Here is a 27,437-nt window from a genome sequence, read left to right as displayed (position 1 = left end):
ACCTTAGCCAAATCAAAACAACTCGAAGCTACCCGACAGTACTCGGAGTGTGTGCACTGTTTTAACTGCTTTACCAATAAAAATCCGCGAGAATTATTATGGGCTTATCGTCTAAATGGAAGGGGTACACGGGAAAATATTTGACTCTGGGTCATGGCTTAGGGACCGAGTAAAGTGGGGTTTGTGCAATTTCCAGTCCGACTTGACGTAACTCGGCAGAAAGGATCTTTTTTACCTTGATTTTGTAAATTAGGAAGTTGTAAAGATACCTCGATAAAGGTTATAAATTGCGCGTGCTAATCACACTACTGATGTACGTGGGCTTCTCGACAGGCTAACGTCAGCCAGAACGCCAGTGTTACTACTTTCTCTCAGGATTAGAAAAGTTAAGGACGTCATTGTCACTTCATCTTGACGAGAATGTATACCCAAATTGGGGCCTTTTCGTTTCAAAGATGAAAATTTCTGCCCCACCCCCTTTTTGGAGCAGGTTTTGTCTTCTTGGTAAGCGTTTATTAAAGTAGCTTTGATAATATTATCAAATGCGCAAGATTTCGACCCTCAAAAACGGTCATCGCATATTGAGAGAGAAACAAAAAATGCGTGGCTAAACAATGTTGAATGGAGAGAAATGAAAGAGTAAAAAACTTGAACAGATTAAGACCCGTCGAACAAAACCAACTCGTGTTTATCTTTATTGATGTTCTTCATGATGATTATTGTTCTGAACATCGCTGTATACCTATAATACACATTTAAACACTATTCACACCACACCTTCTTTTCTGAACCACACTTATTCAGCTCTGTTTGATTTGGTTTAGTTTTGTTTTTGTCAGGTTGTTGTGGCAACCTGAAGAACATTGGGGGGAGGGAGGGTGGGGGAATCCTGCGATGGACCAGCATCCCACCTTAGGAGGGGGGGAGTTGAAGTAGAAATACTACTAAGAGTAAATTCATCAGCTTCCGCAGGGAGCAGAATAAGTAGGTTTCCATAGACAGGAATATACAAGTTGTAATCTTCATACAATCTAGTTACCAGTCTTATCGCTTCGAGCAAAGATGTACTCAAGGGATGCAAAGACTGATGGCCGTTGCTTCTTGACAGTTCATTAGCCCTCTGGAGAGAACAAGCAAAGACAGATAATAGAATAAATGGTCTTTGTCCATTCCTAATCCGCACCGTTAAATCAACCAAGCTAAGGAATCTGAAAGTCCATCTCATCCCTTCTATTAAAGTTTCTTTTTCTTGAATTCCTGTTTTGTCTTCGAGTTTTGATCTCTTTAGTTGAGCTGGCTGCACACTTCCTTGTCAATGAAGAATTTCTACATTAATATTGCATCTCTGTCTACGTTTCACATCAGTTGTACTTTTAACTAGCTTACTGGGTTTTTTTTTATGAAGCAGCACATTTGGTAGCTTGTCCATAAAACTGGCAGAGATGAATTAATATATGACTTACACCGCATGTCATTGGTTGAGATCTTTAAAAGGTCATCTTGAACAATTAACGTCTTTGCACGGCCCCATAGTGTCGTGCGACTCTTCATAAGTTAAGGAAGCGATTGAGTACAAGCGCACGAGTTAAGGACCAGGTGTGACTGTCCACCTCAAGGAGGTGTCGTCTCAGGGAGGTGTCCGACTAAGATAGGTGTCCACCTTAAGAGAATTTTCTCAGAAAAGAGTTGTCCGCCTTAAGGTAGATGAAGAGAGTCAGTGGCTGCAACAACGAGGACCTACCGGCTTTTTGCGACTTCGCTTTAGAGAGCCGTCCCGGCGTAGAATGAGACAGCAGTATCGAAATTCCCACATTCATAGTTTGATCTAGTTAAGGTTCTCACTTGGAGCTGAAAATAAAACGCTGAGACAGTTGAACACAACAAGAAACAGAACAATCCACATGAACAATCGATTAAGCACCTGAGCGGCAAAACGCCATTCCTCCTTGTGCCGCTCTTTCTCGTCGTCTTTCTTAGTTCTTTCTGCAAGAATGTCTAAAGCTTCGGATTGCTTCAAACCCTGATTAAATCTCTTTCGTACAGTCGGATTTCGATCGTCTAACTTCTTCAACTGGATCGACACCGTAGATGCCGACCCAGGCGGTTGTGCATGATTCGCGTTTACAAACGGGTTTGTAGCAACAGGCTCTGCGCTTTCCTCGCTGTAGAGCCTCTCTCCCAGCGAATGTCTCCTCATGTTCCGGTTTTTAAGGAAGCGCTTCGCGGGGAGGCATGATTCGTTTTTGCTTCCGTTGCGCTTCACGCGTAACGCGTTTGCGCACCACTGGCAAATAAAAAGTCGCACCCAGGCCGGCAGGGGCGTGGGCGCGTGATGGTGAAACGTGAGTACAATGCACGTGAAAACGATTGAGATGAAAACGTTTATCATTGTAAGCGTGTAGTAGCGTGAAATGAGTGGCACCACTTCCGACGTGGCCGGAAGCTCTTCGGCTAATAACAGCAGTATCACAGTTAACGACAGTAGCACAGTCACACCCACGTTCATCCTCTCCCCAGACTCCACAGGTAGAAAAAATCCCAGGATTGTCAAAGCGGACATTAGGACACAGGGAGTCAAGAAGTTTAGAATGTAATACATGGTCCGACGGCGGATTATAATATTGTAGGTGATGAATGGATAAGGCTCCGGACAGCAACGATACTTGGTTATAAACTTGGTCACAGGCATCCCGACTAGAACCCATTCTCCGTTATCGGTGAAAGCGTCAGTGTCGCCTGGTCCATTATGATATATGTCCAGACTCAGACCGTGATATGACCACGAGCCAAACTTTAGGATACATTTCTGGAAAAAAAAGTGGCAGTAAGAAAGAAATAGCATTTAAATATAAAAAAGTCGATTTCGTTTTTGAGCACGCATTCACGAACGTGGTTTCTAACCAGAAATATCTCTGAACCTTGTTTTCTTACTGCTGCAGCTGTTATTGTTTTAGGACTAGGGGAATTGTTTTTATTGTTTGTTCTATTGTCCTCTCAAAGAGTAGCAAGCCATTCATGTGAGACCTTACAAGAGCTGCTATATGACCCTCTGAACCTTGCTCTTCTGATACTTACAGAGCTACGCTGCCAGAAAATCTCGGTTCGAAATCAAAATTTTAATTCGAATGGTACTTTCTCCATTCGTGCGGAACACCAACAACTGACCATAAGTAGCATTAACGCTAACTTCCGATCAGATTATTTTGGAGAAAATTTTATCACCATTCAGTGGTAACTCCAGCCTTATTTTTCTAGCAAATGGTAAGCCATCCAGGCCTTAAAAACGATTCTGAGTCACAGTGGATGTCGCCATATTTATAATGTCTTCACATACCTGATCATCGAATGGAAAATATGTCACATCAATCGTGCATGAACTTTTGAATATCGTTGGGTAGAACCAGCCTACATTTCCATTGGAGTTAATGGTGAGCCCATAATATTCTTCTTTCTCTTTGTCATAGTTGTCGTTAGCACTTTGAAAAGGAAAAAAATATATAAGAGTCAGCATTTTGATTTATCGACTAAATCTTCGATGCAATGAATGCAACAGAGAACTTAAATCAGATCACGGGATTCTTGGGCACTACAAGTAAACTATATAGTGCCCGTAGTCACATATTTAACAAATAAATCATTGATATTATGTATATAAAAATGTAATAATGAATTGCGGCTGGGAAATAGAGTTCCCCAGTTTTACAGAACCCTAATAAGGCGCAAAAAAAGTCGGGCTTTAACGAAATTCCAACCTTTAACTTTGACTTATGTTATGCCAATTCAAAAGCTCTACTATAAGCCAAAGAGCAACTACACGTTACGACTCAATTGCGAATTTTTAAAGTAATATATCAAACACGAGAAACCGATTTTTATAACATTTCCAAACACCGTGAGGAGAGTTGAAAAGACGACGCGCAGCGCGGAGTATTTTTGACTGACGAACTTTGAGAAGTCTGGAATGTGGTTAAAAACAGTCTTGAGTGTTTGATTTATCTTCTCAATCGAGACTAGAACTTAAAAAAAAACGGAGAAATAAAATCGTGAAAATCTGCACTAGGGACCAGATATCCAAACACCGTCACTGAGTTATGACAACGTGATGAATTATTTTAGAGTTTGAGAATGTAATATACCGACATGTAGTTCCTAAGTATTCATTCACCCATTCTATATTCATTCAACGTACTAAGTGTTTAGCATCTCTTTTAATTCTAGTTCTGAGTGTTGAGACTGGTCAGCGCGTGAGTATGGCAAAGTAAGTGAAAATATGTGAAAATACAATGATTTGTTTCACGCTCACTTGTTATACAAAGTGATATCTGGAAGCCACACTTTCTTCGATGATGTCACAAACGACCGTATTGCTCCGTAATGGGAAATGTTCCATTTCAGTCTGAAGTCGTTCCAGTACTGAAACAAAGAAGACCAATCGTTATTATAGAGATTTATAGGATTGATCGTGACTGAGTGGAAACATACGCTCGTAGAAATACATCGTCGCATCTCGAAACTATCGAGTGTAAACCCAGAGAAACTATGCGCGTTGCAGCTCTTTAAAAAGTCTTTACAAGTTCTCCCCAAAATTCTGCCTCCTCAGTTTTCCAAGGAACCCGTATAAATATTCAGTCTATTACTTAAATTAACTAACTAATGATTATTTACAGGGAACCGTGACGGGATACGGGGCTGTAGAGTGAGAGGGAGGCACCCCTCTCACCCTGTAGTACCTTAGGGAGTTTTGCACTCTGTTCAACTGAAGATAGGATTCCAAGATTTATTAAATCCATTTTGAAATCACTGGCTATCCTTGCAATCTGATTGGCTCTCAATGGTGCGATTTATTCACGAATCGCACTATTTTTTGCTCTAAATCGCATCTTTTTCTCAGCCATTGAGAATGGGACAGTAAAACAAAACAACAAATCAGATTTCAATATTAGTTTAAAGTAAACAATAAAATTTCAGGAAAATGAAAGGCAAAAAGCCATTGTGTGAATAATTTAGCAACTAGTATTGCCAAAACTCTGTTGTTATTGTGTTTTTTTCCAAAAAACTTGACGAATGTAATTAATTACAGTTTCTAAATGACGATTATCAGCTCCTTCAGGCTGAACACCAACTTTAATGGAAGTTTCCAACTTTCAGTGTCCATTTTGACGAATATTTTGGCGATTTTTCTTCAACATCTGCTCAAAATCCGTATGATACCGAGTCCAGTAAAACATAAACAAACGAAAACCACTCAACAACAAATTCAGGGCCATCTCAAGAAGGTGACAAGAAGGTAGATGTTTCCAGGTTTCTGGTAGTTTCAAACGAAGCAACAAAAGAGCTCAACTCTGTCGCTGTGAATAAACATAGTCAAAATACGCCCCGCTCCACAAAACAGTGAATGAATGAACGTCTTACGAAGCTGGTGTTAGTCCCGCCATCTTGGAAATATCTTGAAACAAATGGCGCCGCAAGAACTTGACAAGGTCCTGAGTATTGAGTCCTTCGCCGAGGTCACAAAAAGAAACGGAGATGATAACGAGCTGGACTCCCTTAAAATCATGCCATTAAACGGTATGAAAGAAAAAAAACGTACCAACCACTGGGCATCGTGCACTCGAGGGAGTTTCACAACTCAAAAGAAATCCATCGCAGAATTACGCAGGATGCACCTTCAAATTCCTTCTCCAAAGACAATGAAAAGTCTCAGCCTCAACCACAGAAGAAAGAAAGACCTTCCATCATTGATTCAACCGACGAGAATTGAACTTTTATACCTGAAGCAGACTATTTTCGTTCTGACTTCAAAACCGCTTGTTTCTTTGTCATGCTCGGATGAGTTTTCGTGACATGACATCGTTTTGCATACTAAATGAGACGTAAAGGCGTTTCCGGTTCCGCTTTTTTTTTTTAACAAACCGGCTACTGGAACAATACACCAAAAGTCTAAAAATTAAGGCGATAAAATTGTGCGATTTCAAAATGGATCTAATAAAGTGGCAATTGAACTTCATGTCGTGCAATTTTGATCTGAAATCATACTTGTGATTTCAAATCGAACGAGCGCTGCGCGCTCGTTCGATTTTGAAATCACGCGTATGATTTCAGACCAAATTGCACTCCACTCAGTTCAATTACTATTATTAATCATGGCTTTGCAATGCCAGAAAAGAAGAGGAATTGTTCCAGGTCTAGATATGCAGGGCAATAGGTTTCATTTCTCAGTACATTTATGATCGAGGTGGTCGTTACTTAAAATCCAATGTGTTTGTTTTAAGAACTGCGGATCATCATTTCAACGTTGTACACACGCTCCCAGGAATATTGAGGAATTCTTTTTAGCTTAGCGGCTGTGTGGTCGCCATGGTTACTTACCAGCCTCACCCACACAATGGTCGTCATAGTTTGCAGTCTCTCGTCCTGCAAAATATCAGCATAGTAAAGGACATCATGAGTGCCAAAGGAAGATAAGCTTGGTCTTCTCCGTGAGCATTTATTTTCACATTTGCTCAGAAAAACGTGCAACATTGGTAAATGGAAAAACAGTTTGTTTACTACAATCCAGAGGATGTGGCGGAGTTTTCATGACCACCATGGTCGTAAAAGCACAGTTAATGCGAGGACACCACTTTTGAAAGGCACTATTCTACGAAAAGCTCTTAATATGCAAGGAAGGAACATTTGTTGTGAAAAGTGTACTTTTGAAAACATTTTTATAAGTATACCCTAATTTTATTTCTTAACGATTTACATTACTCTTGGTTTTTTTTTTCCAATTTTGCAATCTGTGTATATCTATCTAGTATATATCTATCTATAAGTGTATCTATCTATTTCAGTTTTCTAGCTTTAGGAAGGCCATCATGTAGACTACAGGATCAATAATAATTGATGTTTTACCTTTGTTGACCTTGTGAAATAAATTCTTATCATTTTTATACAAACAGAGCTCTTCAAAAGGAACACGATGTTTCAAATGGTGCAAAAGCAACATTTATTTGCATCACAAAAAAACGAGAAGACATAAAAAAAAGAATATTTGCATCGGACTACATATGGTTATGATTACGTATACATTAGTAATGTAAAGAGAAGTTGGAAAACTAAAACGTTTCAGTCAAACTTTGGCTCATTATCCACTTGGGCTGACGGATCGTTCTCGGAAAGCGCTCCTTAGTTTAACACGTTTTTACTAGGGTCTACTAGGTGGTTAATTAACACCCGAATCGTTTAAACAGTCAGTCAAAAATTCCGCACTCTGTCTACTATAAGTGTCCAAGGAAACGCCATAGTAAAGTACAGGATGGACCAGGTAGCGGGTCAACCCCACCCACCCCCCTTCCCCGACCCCCGTGCGCGGCGTGAAAAGTAACTTCAATCTATGTCGAAAAGATAAGCTACTTGCTTAAAGTTAAGTAAAACATATCGCATAGATCTCTTTTAAATAGCATTAAACTCTCTTTCACGGATGGTACCCCACCGACGTCAGACTGCAAAAATGCCCAGCATCTGTTTGGGGGTCGGGACGACTTATTGCCTGTGAGTGGTCTTAAGACATTTTTAAGTCAGGAATACCATGATAGTTTCAATGATAATGTAATGCTCTTAAACATGCGGCCCTTTTGTGACTGGCTATTGTAATTTCTACTTTATAATTCCTGACAGAGAATGGCCGGCCTAAGTTTTTTCTACATATCCTACTGACTGGGCTTCTATGCACTTCTATCCGATGTTTTTCAGATCGGTTCACACGGGAGGCGGGGGGCATCCTGAAACGACTACGTAAAGTTAAAAAGTTTGCAACATTTGTAAAACTGTAAAATATACTTTGCGAGAATTCCCAATTGTGTGTAATTTACCAGGGAATCTGAGAACTGGGTTTGGCTTACGTGTAGAACATGATCCGTATTGGGTGTTATATATCGTAAAATTTTGATACAAGGCATTCATTGTAAAGCAGAGGCTTCTGTTGTAAAGTGATTTTCTTTAACAAGAATAGCCCTGCAAGTCGATTTAGCAGGTTGATAATTAACCCGAAGCTGAGCTCCGTGACGTTGAAATTCTCAGACATTTGAAATTCAAGATTGGCAGTCCCACGACACAGCAGGGTTAATGATAGTGATTACCATAAAGATACTCTTCCAGCACCTACAGGACATATGAGAACTATCTATTATTTATACACACTCACGCCACCGAAAAACAAAATACTAATGAAACCCAAGCAATACTCTACTTCTTTTTTTTCCTTTCCGTTTTGCCTTACGGAATTATTTCGTGACAGCCAATCACCAGTTTTTCTTCCGGGGGTATATTCCAACTTCCATGGCTTTGATTTAGATTTAAAATTTTTATGAGGAGAAACTTCTTTACTATGTTTTGAGTAAGCAAAGTAATTTAATTAAAGTCTTACAGCAGCAAACATGAAATGAATACGATATGCTTTTTCAGAGAAATACAAGAGAATCATATTTGAAACAAGGCTCATTTGCTCCGACGCAAAAAGGATCGCAAAGGCAATTGACATCTATCTAAACCAAAAACGTGAGACAACCTTCAGGATCGAACCAAACCGTAACAAGCAAAGGTGTGTAAGTTAACAGGATTAAGAAGAACTGTGGAACTCACCAAATCAATAATTTGGTTGAGAGCTAAATCAAATGTGACATTGACTGCAGCAGTTTTTTCTTTCTGTGGAATGATGTTTGTACTGTAGTTGGAGAATAAATCTTTTTGGAGTCTTTCCAAGTCACTGTAGTGCTGTTTACTTGCAGCTGCCAAAAAAAGAATAAGTATTTTTGGTCAACAATCTGTAAACTCGGGAGTATTAGTATTAGAGAACACCAGTCGCATGTTATAAAAAATTAAAACTGCATAATTTTCGTGAAGTCGAGTTAGGTCACTCTAAAAAAGAACGTTTTTTTTTTTTTTTTTTTCACTTACTCAAAAGTATTTTGCTTGTACAATGATATGAAAAGGTTTCATTCAATGGCAAAATGACAAAGCGATAAATTCTGCCGGAACTCATAAACAGTGATTATTGCAATCTTTCAGTTCTTGTAAGGCAATTAAACCCGAGTTTGAATGCCTTCATTCTTGCTGCTTTTTACCTGAAAAACGTTTTCAATTAGAAAACGGAGGTGGAGACATAGAGGTTTCATTTTGAAGAAATTCTGCAACAAAATGACCGATGTATTTGGGTTATCAAGCTTCAAAACACTCGAGCTTAATATGTAAATTCACCAGAATTTCAACTTTATACTGCAACAGAACATCGCCTTAACGTTTTTTAACCAAAAGTTCAAAAAACTAAATTTCTAGCTTACCTATTAAATTAAGGCAAAACAGCAGGCACGGAACGAGTTTTTCCAACGACCGGTACATTCTTGTGAAACCGAGCTCTCAACACAGATGATAAACACACAACAAGCGGTGAAAACCCAATATTTTATCAGCGGCAGGAAATGTCAATAAAAGCAAAGCTGATATCGTTTGCTAAATCCTTCCCGAGCAGTGCTTCGTCGTTGCCCCGGCGAGAATCAACCAGAGCATTGTCAAAACCGTCCGAGGCAACAACGACATCAAATGTTACTTATGTTGATTTTTGAGAACACAATTTCCTCGCGAGAAACTACGTGTATTGTGGTCGTGTGCACAGACGGCCTAACAATTAATTAATAATTGCATGGAAATTAACGAGCTTATCTAGCTTTCTGATTTAGTGAATTTGGTAAACAACTTTTCACGCTCTCTATAAACAAGGAAACCCCCGAGATTTAGAGATATCGTTTGACATATTTCGGCTGATCCAGACCGTGGAACTGATCATCTGAAGTAAGCAACAACGGAAAAAGAAGTATCTAATCCCGACAAAGAAAATGACTCTCTACTTAAAAAAATTACTTTTATGCGTTCATCGGTTGTTCCGAGGAAATGCATTTATTCCAGTGTAATATAAAGAACTCGTGTGAGGCTATTTTAGAGGTTTTCTGATTTACATTTTTATTACTAGAAATTTGCCTTGTGGGTGAGCTGATACTGAAACCATTAGTTCGAAAGTTGGAACATCCAATTTTGTCCTTCGTCTTTGCCATGCATCCAAGAAAGTATGGAGTTGTAGAACAAACGTTTCAGTTTTTCTCGTTTTTTTTTCATTTCCTAGTCGTTAATTAAACGGTAGACAACAACAATGCCGCTGATAGACGAGTTTATATGTGTCATATTATCTCCCAGTTAATAAGCTTAAGTCATTAGTCCTGTAGGAATTAATAGCGGACTTGTTCTCTCACCTTTGGCTTAATTGTTAAGCCTGCTTAGCCAGTGCCGCGAGTCCGTTTCAAATACAGACACAACAGCTTCGATATGCATCACGTGGTTGGTACATTTACCCGTATCACATGGCAAACAGGCCTATGATTGATTCCTGGACGGTCCGAACTTGACTCTCTACGGATGGCCTTTTTTTGCAAAGATCACGCCGAAAAAAAACGATTTCCTCCTACAGGATAATGCTTTCTTCTTAAGAGGCCTTTTCTTCCGTTGTGTATTGGGGACGAAACTTCATATCTTTTACGAAAGTAGCTTTAAAAGATTTATATGTTTGACTTTATCATGTGCGTTTTTAAAGCCGGAATGATTTTTTTATTCATTGTAAAGAAAGCTTTAGTACATACTGAAGAACACAACAACATACTAGAGAAGACAAAATTTTGTTTTTGTTTTTGGGGGAGTGGAGGTTCTCGCTTTTGTCTAATTGACTTACATCTATATGAATCAAATCACGTTTAACCGTTGACCCTGTAGTGCTGGAAAACGTTAAGTCCACCATCGAAACTCGGCCTTGTAGCCTTACAACTGCGGTCAACGCCAACCTTCACTTCAACTTCACTTAATTTTGCACTTAAATTTTGAAATTACAATATTAGCATAAAAAAAAAGAAAAACCCTGATCTTGAGACGACAAGCCCCATGAAAGGAATAAAAGCGCAATCTCTATGCCTCGCTACTATGGTGCGAAGAAGGCCTTTATGCTCTAAGGATGCGGAAAGAACAGCCATGGAATGACTATAGTATTAACAAAGTGACAAAAATCCGGGGATAAAAAAAATCTTTCATTATTTGCCTTATATGTAGTATTGCCTTTTGTGTGATGTACGTTCGACCGTGTTTGTGGCCGACTCGCTAGAGTTTAACCCCTCTACATTAAGCTATTTTTGTTAAGAAGTTGGAGAAGTTCTCAATTCTTTGTCAAAATAGATTGCCTTGAAAATTTCTTCTTCTAAAAACTCGCCTTCTCCTCGAGTTTACACAAATCTTTGACCTTTAATTAAATTCACTCGCGTTATGTTATGGTTAATTTTTGCAGTATAAATTGACAGCAAAAAGAAAAAAAGAGAGTTTTTATGTTAAATTTCTAACATTTGTCTAAGGCTCCCTTTCAAACTATTAAAATGCAGACTTAAACCCTAAATACAAATTATCCAGAAACACCCAAAGCAAAACATCCTGAGGCTTAGCATTACACCACTTAATGCAGATAACTCAATTTTTCTTTAAACTTTTTTTCTTTTTGTCTAGGTATTTAAACGAGTACCCTTGAGCTTTCATAAAGAGAAAAGACCTCGTGGGATTAACAATAATCTGATTGCGAGATAATGCATTTTTTTGTGATATTGGGTGGATCATAAAAAAAGACCAGATCTGCGGCTTCACAAAGCATTTCCTCGTATCTACAGAAATCCAGTCACAAGGAGGAAAACTTGTATTCTGAATTTTGAATCCGCGCTGAACTTGAACTTGGTCAGTTTCATGGGTTCCCTGGCGTGCGCGTCAATGGGGTGTGCCAACAAAATTTGATAAGATTACTACTATCACGGCAAAATCTGATTAATCTTTGCGGTTCACGGAAATTTACTGCCAGACTCAACAGACTGGGGCGTTTCCCTTGAAAAACTTTTATCTTGAATCCAACATGAAAGATCGAGAACAGTTTCTTTCATTTAGGATGCTTCCGGTACCCACGTTTTATTTGATTAATTTTATTTTTTAGTTTCGACTATCGTAAAAAAGCGCCGCCAACTAACCGGTTTTTTTTTTTTGCAAGTCAGGTGATTTCAAATCCAATCATTCTTTCCCATACTTTTCGCAGCGACATCCCGTCTCTGAGTTACTGAGCTTAATTTGCAAAACGTTTTCCACGCTAATAGCAGCCAAAGTAAGCCTCGGAGTTTTGTTACGCACTTTATGTAAAGCCAGAGGAATAGTATAAGGTCGTCTTTTTTCCCAACCAAAAATGAATTACAATTACTTACATGTACTTGGTAAGAAATAATATCCGTGACGATAAGTTAGTTAAAAGCTTTTAACTAAATCAACGAAGAAATAAAAACATAGTTCCTCAGTGACCCAATGATCAGCTGCCATCTTCAATTTCATGACGTCGCATGGTTATTTCCCGGCCAGGCGGCAAAGTGCGACAAAGAGCCGTATTATCTTCCTCGCGTCTTAGTCCAACTTAATCTTAAGCATCATCAGGTTAGCGTTTCATAATATCGATGATATTTTTTCTTTGTTTTGGTCTCTACATCACAAATCCCTGACGTAGGAAACTGATATTGTGAAATGTTTCCCGGGTAGATCACACGCGAGGGTATTGCCACGCAGTGATGTCATCATCCTATGACAGAGTATGGAAGAGAAAGCAATGGCCGCTGAATCCAGGATTTTTCTTAGGGGGGTGTACACCACTAAGGAATGGCGTAACTGACTGGTGAGGTAAACAAATTTGAAAAGCGAAGGCTTCATCTCGGGGGGCGGGGGGGGGGGGTTGGGAGTGCGCATCCCCTGCACCCTCCCCTTAGATCCCTGGGGTCAAAGATCTCCGTTGATGATTACACTGTCCTTTAAGATCGACGATGCGGTAATTTTTGTTCGTATAACTAGCAAGACTGTCATTGGATCACACACGGGATGTTACCTCATTAGATAAACTGTTTTCAACAACATCAACAGTTATAAGATAAAAAACTACTTCGTTTAACATTACGGCCACTTCTTTGGCCCGAAGAAACCCGTTACTTGGTTGTTTTTTTACAAGCTTACTTTAAGAACGCCTTTAATAGCACAACTGTGTAGTCCAATGGTGATCGTATTAGCGGGATTCTTCTGTAATTTTAGACTGTGTATTGTTTTGCAGTGTTTTTGTGGTATATTTTGAACCCTCTTGACATTAAGGGCGGTGCCCACTTTTGTTTGTGCGCATTTGTTCTGCGCATCACGCAAGGCAAAAGACCTTTGTATTTAGTAGGCACTATCCTTACGAGTCATGTACTATCACATGGGTTGTATGGGAATTAAAAGAGAAAATACCACTAAAAGCAACAGCTCAACAGGCCATCTGTCGTGTTGTCTTCCAATTTGTACTATCAAATTTTCCCATGATCATTTGTCAGAATGAGGCCTATGTTATCATTTTTAACACCTCATTAATTTAGTACCAATGAACTATAATTAGAATTGTTCTTTTTATTCACATTACAACTAAAATACATGACGTGTTATTTCATGTCATGTCGTACCATTTAATGTCACACTACGCCTTGTCATACTATTGTAAATATAATTCTTTAAATAAAAACACTTGTTATAGTGTTTGGGGGTCGGGGAGGGGGGAGCAAATAATAGATGACTACTAAAAGCTCATAAAACTGCATTTTATAATAGCTTTTTTTGTCTTGTTGGTCTGCAATGTTTATTAAATCTAACATTATTTTCACAATTATCACGCACCAGATACTGCCTGGTCTATGAACAAAATAAGATAAAAACGTTTTATCCTGTTATCAAATAATTCAGCTAGCAACAAATCTATTTACTCTTTTCATCTACTAATAAACATTTGGGATAAAAACTAGCTTTGTAAACTGGCAATACAAGTGAACTCATTCGTACTTGCACAAAATGGTAAGGCCACCGTAGGAAACCAAATGATTTCTACTGTATTAAAGGCAGTCTTGTTGAAAGGAAGTGTACAGAAGCTTTTAAAAGGCTTGGGCAAGTACAAACGAGTACGAAAATCATGTCACCTTTAAATACTCAAGAGGAAAGCAATCCAGTTGTAGTTTTTGGTCGGTTCACTAGAGGTGAGAAGTATTTCCTGCTTGAAGCAGGGTTAACGACTCCCTTTAGTTCAAAGATAAATAATTATTGAAACTTTGTCCCTAATATTCAAACAGGTTTAAACCAACAGGATAATTCCAGGAACAAATTGAACAAACAAGCGATTTTCCCGTCAAGCGAAAAATGTGACCCTGCAGAGACATGACAATACACAACAGTCATAACAGGAGTGAATTACATTAGTCCCTGTGACAAGTTCCCTCATAAACACAGAGTAACTGAATAATGACCCTTCAGTACATTCCCTTATGGCTTGCAATGTCTGCTTCAAACCCCTTAGAAGTGTTCCCTTGTGTACATCAACCTCATTGCTGCTAGGTCCCTATTAGTTGTTTCCTACACTCATTCATATATGCTGAATGCACATAATAGATTTTAAGGATATATGCTGATGATCTTGTACATGCCATGCAAGCCAAAAGACTGATTTGTCCACACATTTCACTGTGCTCTGCATATAATTGGGCATTATTGCTTTTCACTGGGAAATATTATCACTATGCAACATGCCGGTGTTCAGTCATGTGCAGTTGTTATTACAGTTTTTACACAAGTAATATCCGTACATTTCTATGACATTCTTAAGTACAAAGCTAACCAATCATTTTCATTTAGATTACTATAATAACAAATTCTTTTAGAGTTAATGATAAGAATCATAGAACTAATCCTAATATTTAAGTTTTAAGCCACCAAGCAGCCAAGGTTCCTCTTTAAACACAGGCAGTTTGTAAACATATGCAGAGAAGAACTGAACCTAAAGAAAAGTGATACATAGTGATAACCGATTAGTCTGAAAGTGAAATTCATCCATCGACCATTTAACAACACTTGTAGAATTTCTCACACTCTCATTGGCTAATTTTCATTGCGAGTAAGCGGACAGACACAAGAATTTATAATTTATGTGATGCGTCAATGAGCGAGAGCAGACAATTTGACAATTTGTTATTGTAATAAACAAATTGATGTCAGTTTTTTAATGCATCTGTCCTGTTATTGACAATGAATTTTATCATAACATTGTCAAAGTAGTCTGCGGATCCACAAGGTGATAGTTGAGTGGATCCCCAGTTATCTGACAATATTATGACAAAACTCATGATCAATAACAGGACAGATGCACGAAAAACTGAGATCAATTTGTTAAATTGATTGAGTGAGGGATTGATTGAGGAAACAAACAAGCATTTGAGTAAGTAGTAGGTAGGAAGCAAGAGACAACAACATGACAGAGCATGGTTAAAAAAAATGAAGTAAACAAACATAAAGGGACTCAATGTTAAAAGAAATGAGCTTCACTTGAGCTTGATAATTTAGAGGAACCAAACAGCCCTAGGGAACACACTACTTATTGCTTGAATATTCCTACAGAAAGAAAGTGCTCCTTTATGGAAACTACCAGTTTGGCAGGTATATTTTGCAGGTTGCAGGTTGCAGGTTGAAATTTAATTATAACTGGAAAACCGCTGGCACTTAAAATAATAACAACCTATATACTCGTCAGGGGTTCTTACATAAAGTAGTTTGCCACTTTCACATAATGAAAACACAATCAATCCGCTATAAGTACTTATCGATCAACACGCTGAGACCAGTGAAATCTCTTCAAAGCCATCTGGATGGCTGCTCCACAGATGTTTCCATCAATTCCAGATTTGGCTCGGGTCTTCCCTCAACAACAGAGGATTGTCATCACAAATGAAGCAAATAAATAAAGATATGAAATAATATAAGATTTTAACTGACGGAATATACTAGCACAAACTCAGTGTGCTTTCATTTTGGTACTCACAGGGAAGAAACCAAATTCAGCAGATATTTCAGATGATATTTCACATGTTTCTATAAAAACAATAATTCACTGCAGGCTTAAAATCATAGGAATATACTCTCCTCCCATCGCTTCGGCCAGTTTGGCACTAAGGTGGAGGCCACCTTTCTTTGCAATTGTAAACAGCGTCATGTAACAGTCACGGTAAGTCTACCACCTGTACGTTTCTTTTAAGTGCCAGCAGTTATAATTAAATTTCTACCTGCAACCTGCAACCTGTAACCTGCAAAATATACCTGCTGTTACAAGTTTCAATATTTCTATGGAACCTCAATCACTTTATGGGTACAAAAAGATCTCCAAACTGCTAGTACTAAAGCTCCCAGTGGTGATACAGCTTGACCGTAGAGTGTTTGCACTGTTTTTGTAATGGATAAGAGTTCAAATCCCTGGCATTGAAGCCTGAATTTCTTCAGCCTTTCTTTTCAGTAGTTTCCACTTATTAGTTGAATATGACAGCAAAGATCTAATTCTCTCTGTACGTTCTTTCTTTCCACAGCAGTTCACCGACATGATATCTATTTCATATCTATTTCAACTTTGACACCTATCACCTTCCTTGCTGATTGACCAAACACTGTCATAAAAGGTCTCCTTCAATCATTGAGGAAAAATGTACATGTCAGAAGTACTTACATTCATTTGATAGTCTCTCTTAACTCTAAATAGTTGTTATGTAGATGAAAGAGTCATAAGATATTCCAGAGCCTTGTCACCATCATTATTAGCAGCCTGGAGACAATCCAGTATATTATTCTCCTTGAAGCCATATTCCTTAAATTTTTTCACCAGTTCAAGAAATTCTACTGCCTGTAAATAGAAAACAGTTTAATTGAGGTCATCCATGCAGTGTGTATAAGTCTTGTTTCCAACTCCTACAAGCTAAGGGAGACAGTGTCCTAATAGTGAGTGTGTTGGGGACTTCAGATTGAGTTGTCTTTGATTCAGCCTTCACTGGGGTAAGACACTTCAATCTTAGTCTCTCTCCACCCAGGATTTGAAATGGGCACTGTAAAATGTCGGGTGCAGTTCTGTTATGGACTAAGTTTCAATCTTAGTCAACACTTCATGCCACTGTAAATGGAAATACAGTTAAACCCCGCTATTTTGAACTTTCGGCAGAATCAAAAAATAGCTTGAAATAGTGGGGTCTGCCTATACTTTAAGAGCTGGCCCAATGACTGTACACCCCTAGGCTCAAAAGCAAGAAACCTGGACAAGGGTTTGTACACAATCAAGAATACATGTACAAACATACCCATACCTTAGCTTTCTCAGTGTTAGTGTAAACAAGGGCAACTTCTACAGTGTCTGCTGGATAGTTCATTTCACACAACTCTTGGGTAGCAAGAAGAAATTCCATAACCTGTAAAGATTTGTGAAAAGATTAACAGCTAAATGCAATGATTTAGACTACATCCTGACCCTGGTCTTCTTTACAAATTAACTGCTGTTTGTATATGAGGTGGTCACATTTTCCAAAGTTCTTTTAATAACCCAAGTGTTGGACTGGCCACTAGGATTGTAAATCTGACCACCTGCTCAAGAAAGGTAACCTATTTACACACAAAACCATGCTATGCCCAGTTGTTCAGAGTTGGATTCAATTCATGGTTGTGACTTCTAAATTCTCATGGGTTTAAGAAGTTTACAAGAGTACTGTTTCGATGAGTTTGTAGAAGTGATGCATCAAAGCAATAATGGCAGCTACTATGGAGAAGGTGGGGAGCCAGTGGTATGTCACATCCTCATGACCATATTTCCATATTACTTATTTATGGAGGGGTTACTGTTCTTGTTGATTCATTTTAATACATGAAAGAGCAAATACACTCATTAAAGCAAATAATGTTGGAGGGGGAGAATTGTTTGGGTTTTTTGCTGCTTTTACCCTGGAGGGCTTGAGTGAGAGTCAGGACAAGACCAAATAAGTTAAAAAATGCATTGGTACTACAATGAGTACATTAATCAGATCTAGCAGAACATTCTTGACTCTGATCGGTTTTACTGGGGCCTACTTGTCACATTGTTGGTGTTGACATCCAGTTACTGGTACATATCCAATTACAATTACCAGTGCACACCCACATAATTCGCATGTCAACTTCTGTTCAGGAAATAAAATGGATTAATGTTCATTACCGTTTGTAAATCTTACAGAAAACACCACTGACTATTCCCTCAATGAAGTTCTCAAAGACTTCTTTAACCTTGAAATTTGTTACTGGACCTCATGTCATACAATTGAGAGAAACATTATTGTACTTGAAGGTGAAATACAAGAGATCCAAGACATTTCAAATAGGCCTAGTGCTACATGCTCATCCAATTTTGCAATATTACTTGCCTCATGGCTGCTTACATTGTACTCCACTCACTCCAATTACTACTGATGATACTTATGCATTATAACCAGTTGACAGTCTACTGCTAAAGGTACAATTTAGGTCAATATTTGGGTTGACACTATGTTTTAATGTGACTCAAAATGATTGCAAAGTTTTACGTTTTTGCCTGAAAGTGCAAACTTCAAGTCCTTCTAATACAGGTTAATAAGATATCGTTAATTTTAATTTTCATGAACCTTTTCTGATCTAACTCTACAAAATATGCAAAATATTGTTACAGATTATTCAAATGCTTCAGCTGTGAAACACCCTACCAAGAGTAAAGTCATGAAACCAAAATCGTCCTTAAGCTTAGAACAACTGCTCTAGACCTTTGTTTTTCTGCAGACAAGCAAACCATAAACAAAGGCCCATGACACAATGGTATGCACTCAATTCCTAATCTCTGTAATAATTTTACATTTGCTATCCCAAAAAAGGACACTGTTGTGCAACACCTTTGGCAGCACCAAGTACAGACAGTGCTTGACCTGGCTGAAATAAAATTTAGAGTCTGGTTGCCCACAGGGAAGTGGGAGGCGTGGTGGCCTCACGGTTAACGCTGGGGGTAACCCTGCGGTGGACTAGCATCCCATCCAGGGGGGAGTAGAAATACTCCTAGTCGCTTCATGCTACGGAAACCAGGATAAGCTCCAGCCTGATGGGCCACTTGGCTCGTATACAGACTTTACCTACCTTGCCCACAGGAAAGAGCAACAGGAAAGAGCAACAGACAAACTTGCCAAAAATTAAAACAAATTTATGACAAATGGCATCCAACTTCTCGTTGCATGCGCAGCCAGAGTGTAGATTGAAACAATTTGCCTCACTTTAAAGTTTTTTCTGTTGTTTAGAAATCTGTAAATTTTACATATGGCAGTAAGCAACAAAAGAACATTGAAGGTATACAGAGTATACTCCAAAAGGCTACAACCTACAACTTACAATATTATTATTCTTACTCTGCAGAGTGTTCTACAGTGCTTGACCATGACTGCATGGTTACATTAAGAATTCTGCAAGTCAGAATTAAAACACCTGCTTGCTATGGAGCTGTGTAAGCTTCATGGAAGTCTGAAGTGAAAGGAGAGACAAAGGAAGCAAACAAACAAGGCTCCCCTGAAGGAACAGGTGGTCTGAGACAAAATACTTCAAACTGTTTTCAATTGTTTGGTTATTCTCTTTTTCTAGAAAACCTGACTACCTAGAAGTTACTGCCCAAGTATTAGATCTTAAATATTGCATTCTTTACATGGCCACTCTTTGCTGATGGCAAGTCTGTCAAGTTTATACATTGTTCTGATTGAGAGTAAGTATGATTGTGCTTCAACAGTCATAAGCAACTAGCACATCAATGATGTCAGATATAGATTCAAAGCCAAGTCACCACCTTCTTCATTGGCATTGAAAGTTCCACCGCATGAAGGACATTTTGTTTTAAGAAGATGGCCAGAGTAATCCACCACTCTTGATTCAACAGCACACGAGGGGCACTTGTATTTGGCTGCCTGAATTCCCTGCAGTGATCTCATCAATTTGGCAGCAATTTCAGCACCATGTTGATCGTAAGCTCTCTTTTCTTTCTGACTCAAGTTGTCCAAAGTCCAGAACACATCAAAAAACTTTAGGCCAAGGACATCTGCATTCTGCACCCTGAAAAACCCATTGTCTGCCCATTCATCCCCCCATGAATTCATCAGACGTAAGCTCTCGGCATCATAACTTGTCAGAACTACTGCATGGCCACCAGGGTTGCTTGTTGAGTGATGCTTTGAATCAAGGTAGGATCTTGTAAGGATTCCTTTGGGATTTTGCTCATAGAACTGGTAGAACCGATCCCACTGGGCTCCACTCAGATAAAATCTGGCAACCACCGGTTGTTTTGCAGAAATGGCCTTCATAGCACCAGTAGCATCTACCTCTTTGCACTCCAGGCGATACTTTGGACAAACTTCTTCAAGAACTCTTTTGGTTGGGGCTCCGTGCTCTCCATATTTAGCAATTAATTCACGTCTCAATTCAAAGAAATCTGGATAACCACCATCTCGTCCTATGATGCGCTTCATGGCAAGGTGTAAAACAGCAGCAGATGCATTTGCATAACAGGTTCCTCCATGTTGTCTCTTTGCTCCAAAGTCATCACTTGACTTGTTGATATAGATATCCAGATCAACTGTAGAGAGCATATCCGAAAGAGCATCTTGGCTCAGGACACCCTTCTTGGCCATGTCACAGACATCTTTGATAACATCTGGATAGTTCACTTGAAAAAAGAGTCTGGTTTCATTGTTGTCAATATCTATCTTCCATCCTCTCTTGACAAACAGAGTGCGTGGTATCTTCTGAGTTGTAATGGTGGAGCTCATTCTGAACATGAACTTTGCCGGATCTTGCCAATGTTCATCTTGAATGCTGTACAAATGACGAGGATCAGAAAGCTTTTGGTTTGTTATGAAACAACTGACCATGGTGACTCCAAGATTTGACAAAGTTTGAAGTGGTGGGTCATTTCCATCAGTAGGCATACCATCAGAGAGAATGAATAGCAGTTTCTGATGATTGGAAAACTCTTTGTACGAAAACAGATCCACAGAATGATGCATAGCTTTCATGAGTGGAGTGTCTCCATAAATGCAGGGCTCAATTGTTTCCAGCAACTCATCAACCCGTTCATTAGTTAGTTCTTGATCACCAACTCTAGCATGCAATATTTCTGATGCATCATGAACACTCATAATTGCAATTTTGCTGACATCCACCCGTTGGAATTCTGCAGCTTTGCTCTGTCTAGTTGCAGCCATGAGTCGTTCACCCTTCTTAATTGCTTCTTTAACTGACCCTTCTGTGCCATGTGATTGCAGAGTGGAACCAAAAATTGGAACATACCCTGCTGCAAAAAATGCACCTTCAGTGGCAACATTACGAATTACTTTACCTCCATGAAAAAAGTTTAATTCACGACACTCTCTAGGAAGACACTCATAAACAAACTTTTTTGTAAAATCACAGCTTCTTTGTAAATAGTGCAGCATTGCAGCAGCAGTAGTATCATCGACAACTTTGAGCAAGACATCCATCTTTCCCCAATGGCGAACTCTTGACGCTCCATTTCTTTCAAGAATAGTCAGTGCTTCATCTAACACATCTCTTTTGCTTGCTCTTGATCTTATATCTCCAATCTGAGCCTGTTCCTTAGTTACTTCCTGCTTTGCTTTCCTAACAGTACTTAACAAATCAAAGACTTCAGGATGAGAAGGACTACCAACAGCTAAAGCAAAGGTCTGGTTTGAAGATGAGACATCATGCTTGATCAATTCATCCACCACTTTGAAGATTGACTTTGCCCATTCTCCACCTTCCTCCTCCACCCTGCCACCAACACTATTTCTCATGGAGTTTGAGACATCCACTAGAATGCCTATCAGGGTAGACATTGTTCTGAATCTTGAATAAAAAATCAACATGTAAGATTATTATGGGCAAAATGTTATCAAGGCTTTAATCCTAAATTTACAGTGAAACTAGTTTTTGTAAGCAAGGAATATTAAACTCTGATGTTAAGGATAAATGATATTTAATTATAATAATATTTACGGATAACTCAGGAACAGGAAAGTGAAGAAAACAAAAAACACATATATGCAAGCAAAACAAAATATAGTGAAAACAAAATAAACCTTGAAAAACCTCAAAACTACACCAGACAATGAGAAGACCAAGAAAACAGCAGAAAATGAATGTAAAAATCACCAAAATGAAAAGGACATCAACTTCAAGATATGTACAAGTGCTAAATAGTTTACAGAGAAATAGCAAAACAATAATATTGCCTATGACCCTGTTGATCCTAATTTCCATTTTAATTCCACGAAAGACAGAAAGGATAATGAAAATTACTGATTTCTGAACATCTTTATGCCTTTTACAAAGAAAACACAAACATAAATAAAACTGTTTTCAAAAGAAAATGGATGAAGCCAAATGTATCAAAAGAGTGTGGAGCAAAATAAATGCAAAAATAGTGCTGAAAATCTGAAACACAGAGTGCGAAAAGTTTTACAACTCTTGAAAAAAGGATGTTTAAAGTTCCAACTATACTCTGGGCAGGTATCTAGCTTAATTTTATGCCTGTCTAGTGGGACTTTTCCTGCACAATAATTTAAACACACAAATCAATTGTACATGAAATGTATAATCAATTACATTTGACAAACTATGTGTACATCCAATCATTTAACGTTCTTTTAAGAAGATTAAAAGCTCTTGCAACTGACCCAAAATAGAAGGCCATGACTCTGCCATTGTGCAACAATCTTCATTTTCTTGGTTTCTTGGAAAGAAGGGAAGTTAAATAACAAGGCATTCCAATTACCAGCTTTTTTCCAATTTTTCAGGGAAAAAGTTTCGTCTCACTGCGGATTTAATTAGCTGATATGCAACAGAGTAAACAAGGTTGGATGGCAAAAAGAGATCTAATTTTACTCGTAACCTCTAAAACTGTTCAAGGCTAAGGTAACTGCAAACCTTCGCGAGTGTCCTCCAGAAAAAAATTCATATGTGTGCTGTTTCGAAGGAAACCCCACAAACTATATGTCACTAGAAAGGTTATAAAATGTAGAATTCAATAAAATTATATTCTTTTGTGCCGACTGCCTTACTAAGGTGGCAGAAGCCGTTAACACCAAAATGACCAACTGAAATTCTGGTGAATTAATCGGGTATCAAATGCGATCGTTGATACAAAATAACTGTGCAGTGTTAATCACAAAGCATCAATCTCTCAAAGCATGTCACCATTTTCTTTCATTTCTCTTGATTATCTTTTCAGAGATCTTTCAAGGTCCACTATCAAAAAATTCACGTAACGTGTTGCATTAGAGACCGCCGCAAGAAAAGTATTTGAAATTAAAGAATTCGCTGACATGTTTTTGTTCTGTATCTATCAGTGAATGTTCTGGCCAAACTTCAAGGTGAACCGTGGATTCTACATACCCTACTAATTCATTTAAAGAGGAGGGATTCTCTTGAAAAACGAGCGCAAGTTTTCGCCTTCTGAAGATTTATAAACATGTCACGCCTTCTCAGAGGGATATGTAAACTCAAAATGCCGCCTGCCAATGAAATAACAGAACCCCTAGTGTTCACAGTAAGGAAAGTTGAGCTTCACTGTAAAGCGATAGTGTTTCAGTCATGTTTTAGATGCGTACATTTTAGGCCGGTGGTCAACAACAAAGAGCAAAACAGAGAAAAGTGATGTGCAACAAAACAAGAAGAGACTGAGGAGCAATTGCTGAAGCGTGATTACAAAAAGGCACTCTTGACGGACATGAAATCTCAAATTGAAAGTATTTGATATAGGATCTCTATATTAAGCTGTTTGGCATGAAAAGATCACTGAGGAGTCCATGCCTTTTGGGGATTATGACACCTTGACGCTTTATTAATTTTTATTTAAAAAAAACCTCTTTTTCCCAATAACCTTGAATAATGAACTTTAATTTGGTTGGAAAAAAGAAAATTTGGAAAAAGTAGCCCTGCGAAGGTTTGGAGTAACCTTAAAACATGTGTGAAGTAACCAACTACCGGTAAGTGGAACTTAATATATCAAAGTGTTTGTAAAAGTATTGACTTGTAAACTGAAAAAACAGTCAAATACAACATAACAATTTGCTTCTAGAGGGGCTGCAGTTTTCCATTAGCAATGAAACCTTTGGATCAAAGAAGGATAACACTGATGTTTAACGCCCATGAATAGTTACTTTCTTAATTGAGAGAAGCTTTAGGTTTGGTAAGCACAATGGTAAGAAATTGCGTGTTCAACGAATCTTGACCACTTAACAATTTGAAAGCTAAAAGTACAAATGGATGTTAGTCACAGACGAAGTCAACATTAGGTTGTAATAAGAATACTGAAATGATCCCGAGCTTGAGACAATTTTTCCTTTTTCATCACCTACAGAGCTGAATTCATTGTGTTGAAGATGAGAAAAATTACCATACACGACTGCATTATGAAAGGATATTGTATCTTAATAGCTCCAGTCTTTCAGTCTCTTCCTGCTACATTTTTTCTTCCCCTTGGTACTCTCACTGGAAGCATCTTTTTTACCTATCATATGGGTTTATTTACTGAAACCCGTAATTCTGGTACACAATACGTTAATCTTTACATTTTTTTTATTTAGGAAGATCTTGCATATGGTCGGTATTTTGCATTTATATTACAAGAATATTCTGCTCTTTATTTATTTTGCTCCTAACCCTCGTTTTTCCAAATCTTCTCACTTTCCATAGAAATTGATCTTTTAGTTTGGAGTTATCGGGTTCTTTATAATTTTTATGGCCAAATATAGCAACAGATGAAGTTGAATATAGAAGAGCTGTCTGGATTTGTAGCCTTAGGCTGCAGGTGTACGCGTGCAGCTTTGAGCCAAATGTCATTTTAAGTTGCTCAAATTTCCAGTTTGCTTACACAAATAGAACAGGTTAAATTATTAGTAATTATAAAACTACAGGGTAACAGCCATTTTTCGAAAGGAAAAATGATCCAAGTGTGGTTTCTTGACTGGAGACACCATTAATTTGTTTGCTTTGTTTGTGGTTTTATTTCACATCTGATTACTGGCTACACAATCAACATGTCAAAATCAAATCAAAGTCGTTGGATGTTGTCCTTCAGTAGCATTTTGAATGAAAGTGGTAAATGTGTTCCCACCTTTTTGCCTTTCACAGTAAAAAATGATTTTAGCTGAGTTTTTTTGATTTGCGGTACAGAAACTTTTCAAATTTTTCCTGAAGACTCCAATGGTGACAAGTTAAACAACAAATTAATTAGACTAGACTGTGACATGACAAAGCAAGCCTTTCAATTTGAAACAGATTCCTTTGGGTGGTTAAAAAATATAAACAGAGACTCAATTCTTATAAAGTGACAAACGTTTTTCTGTAACCTTCTTTTTTGCCCCCAAAAATGCTCTCAGGCATTAAGGTATCATGGTAGTTGGACTGACAGTGTTTGGAAATCGCGCTCTCACACTGGCGCTTTGAAAGAAAACCCCATCAACCTATACATTTTCTGAAAGCTTAATAGTTATAGAATACAATGATATCTTTGAAATTTTCTAAAAAGTTATTGTCACAGTGATATTAAAAGAAATACCCAGAAACACTGCTTCACTTAAACTGGTTCACTTCCACGTGTGAATTATCGGAGCGGCGTGATTTACATCGGAAATGTTTTCTCACACATCACCCTCAAAAAGCATGTCTGCAATTTCCAGATGTGGTTTGGTTTTTTTTCTACACCCACCTAAACTTTGATATTTTCAATGCAGACGTTTCCTTCTTCTAAAGAAGCCATAACTTTGAAATGGAAGTGAAATTAAACAGAGCCCAACACACTTTTTCGAAGGAGGTATCCTAGAACATACCTGCTGATTTTCAGCCAATTCCATCGGAAGACGTGCGTAAACAAACTAAAAATGTTCATACTTTTATGCAGTTTTATTTTATCGAGAAAAACCTTTTATGAGATTGGTATGAATAGATGTTAAAAATCCCCTCCGCACTGACAGACGTCAGCATGGGTCAGTTTACCACAATGGGTTATGACAACTTGAAATAAACAGATGACTAATATTCTGGCGTGGAAACCCGTAGCAGTGAAATCGTGTGAGAAGCAACAAACTACAAGTTAAACTGCTGTGATTACTTTTACTTAAAAGATTTCGTCAGCTGCATTTGTATTATGTTGCTTAAGTTTAGGCTCCTTCGTTTTCCAGACATTTTTTGAAACTATGCCTCGTGAAGCCAAAAAGCATGAAAAAAAGGAAATCTCGAGGTCTACATTGTCTACATCTACATCTGCGCTTGACTCTCTCATTGTGGAAGTTTTGGAATCGCGTCTGTTCTATAACAATTTCATACGACTAGCACTTGTTGTATTTTGTCCTTTAGCTTCATTGGCAGGACTAGTGTCCTCGAGTTCCTTCGACCATTCTTCTTGGTTACAGTACGACCCACAGTCGCTCAGAGCCAAATTTCTTATTCGATGCTGAACCTGTGGGTTCCACCAGATTTTCACCTCTTCAGCTTCTTTGAAGGCGAAAATAGACAAGAATTTTTCATCCTGACATAAAAATGATACCATGATACCTTAATTGGAATGGGTCATTTGAACTTCCCAAACTCTTCAGATTTTGTGGCTAAATTAAAATAGCTCTTGCACGCCTTGCGTGCCTACGTTTCCTTATGAGAGTCTCCCGATCATTTTTTGTTGCTTGTACTGTAGAACCTCAAAACTGGACAAAAGTTCCCAAACAGTTTAGAAAACTGCTGAAAAACTGCAAAACATAGATATAAAATCACCATACAAAAAAAGACAGTAAGATTCAGGAGGTATGCATTTTATAAACATGAAAAACAGCAAAACAACATCAGTGCACCTGACTCAGTCGACCTCAATTTCCGTGTTGATTCCGAGAAAAGAGGATGTTGAAAATTCCAATTAAAACAATTTCTGCACATCTAGCTTCAACGCCTTGTACAAACGGAAAAATGTGCGGTACTAAAAACAATTTTCGAAACAAAACGGAAACAGTCGAGATTATTTCGTGTGGTGGAATGAGCTCTGCTCAAATTTTACATGTAATACGTAACAGTAATTATACTCAAATAAGTACAGAAAGGTAAATGTGACGAATGTCTTAACATCGGCTCGAGCAACGTAGCACATCATAAGGATTACGACATAAATGAATTGTGAATTATTTCTAGATTATCCTTTTGAGAAAGGGCGATATTCTTGAGTTGAAATCGTCTTTTTCTTCCCTGCAGTCCGTGGTAACATACATCTGAAAACCTGGGCGTGACAAGCTGTTAAGGCGCTGTGTCCTCAGAACATGAAATATCACAAAACCAATCAAACAGTTTTCTTGTAGTGAGGGCTTTAAGTGCTTTTTAAGGCATTTTAAACGTCGGATAAACTTAGGATATAACAAAAATACTGATCAAAAACAACCAATCCAATGCTTCTCCCATGACGG

At 38.2% G+C, this 27,437-nt stretch overlaps 3 protein-coding genes across 3 annotated transcripts in view; all 3 read right to left on the bottom strand.

The window, feature by feature from the left end:
- Window positions 1-669: 669 nt before the first annotated feature.
- LOC110058791 (neuronal acetylcholine receptor subunit alpha-7-like) lies at window positions 670-9,907 on the bottom strand. Its single transcript, XM_020765448.2, has 6 exons — window positions 9,321-9,907; window positions 8,623-8,768; window positions 6,370-6,414; window positions 4,304-4,413; window positions 3,335-3,476; window positions 670-2,806 (listed from the first exon to the last, which is right to left on the bottom strand). Exons 1-6 carry the CDS (start codon window positions 9,376-9,378, stop codon window positions 1,826-1,828), a joined length of 1,482 nt encoding a protein of 493 aa, XP_020621107.1. The 5' UTR covers window positions 9,379-9,907; the 3' UTR covers window positions 670-1,825.
- Window positions 9,908-13,498: 3,591 nt separating this feature from the next.
- The window catches only part of LOC110058807 (uncharacterized), a 31,660-nt gene continuing 17,721 nt past the window's right edge, over window positions 13,499-27,437 (bottom strand). Inside the window, exons 6-8 of the mRNA XM_020765467.2 lie at window positions 17,271-17,372; window positions 16,643-16,816; window positions 13,499-14,929 (exon numbers count right to left, since the gene is read on the bottom strand). Of these exons, the coding sequence (XP_020621126.2) occupies window positions 16,679-16,816; window positions 17,271-17,372 (240 nt within the window). The 3' untranslated portion in view covers window positions 13,499-14,929; window positions 16,643-16,678. The remainder of the gene's footprint in view (window positions 14,930-16,642; window positions 16,817-17,270; window positions 17,373-27,437) is intronic.
- LOC110058806 (uncharacterized) overlaps window positions 18,461-27,437 on the bottom strand; it is a 9,796-nt gene continuing 819 nt past the window's right edge. Inside the window, exon 2 of the mRNA XM_020765465.2 lies at window positions 18,461-21,837. Coding sequence (XP_020621124.2) covers window positions 19,737-21,827 — 2,091 coding nt within the window. The 5' untranslated portion in view covers window positions 21,828-21,837 and the 3' untranslated portion in view covers window positions 18,461-19,736. The remainder of the gene's footprint in view (window positions 21,838-27,437) is intronic.

The sequence above is a fragment of the Orbicella faveolata genome, unplaced genomic scaffold (assembly GCF_042242905.1).
Source record: "Orbicella faveolata isolate gen_17 unplaced genomic scaffold, um_ofav_v1 contig_26, whole genome shotgun sequence".
Lineage (NCBI taxonomy): Eukaryota > Metazoa > Cnidaria > Anthozoa > Scleractinia > Merulinidae > Orbicella > Orbicella faveolata.
This window is presented reverse-complemented; position numbering and strand designations above follow the sequence as displayed.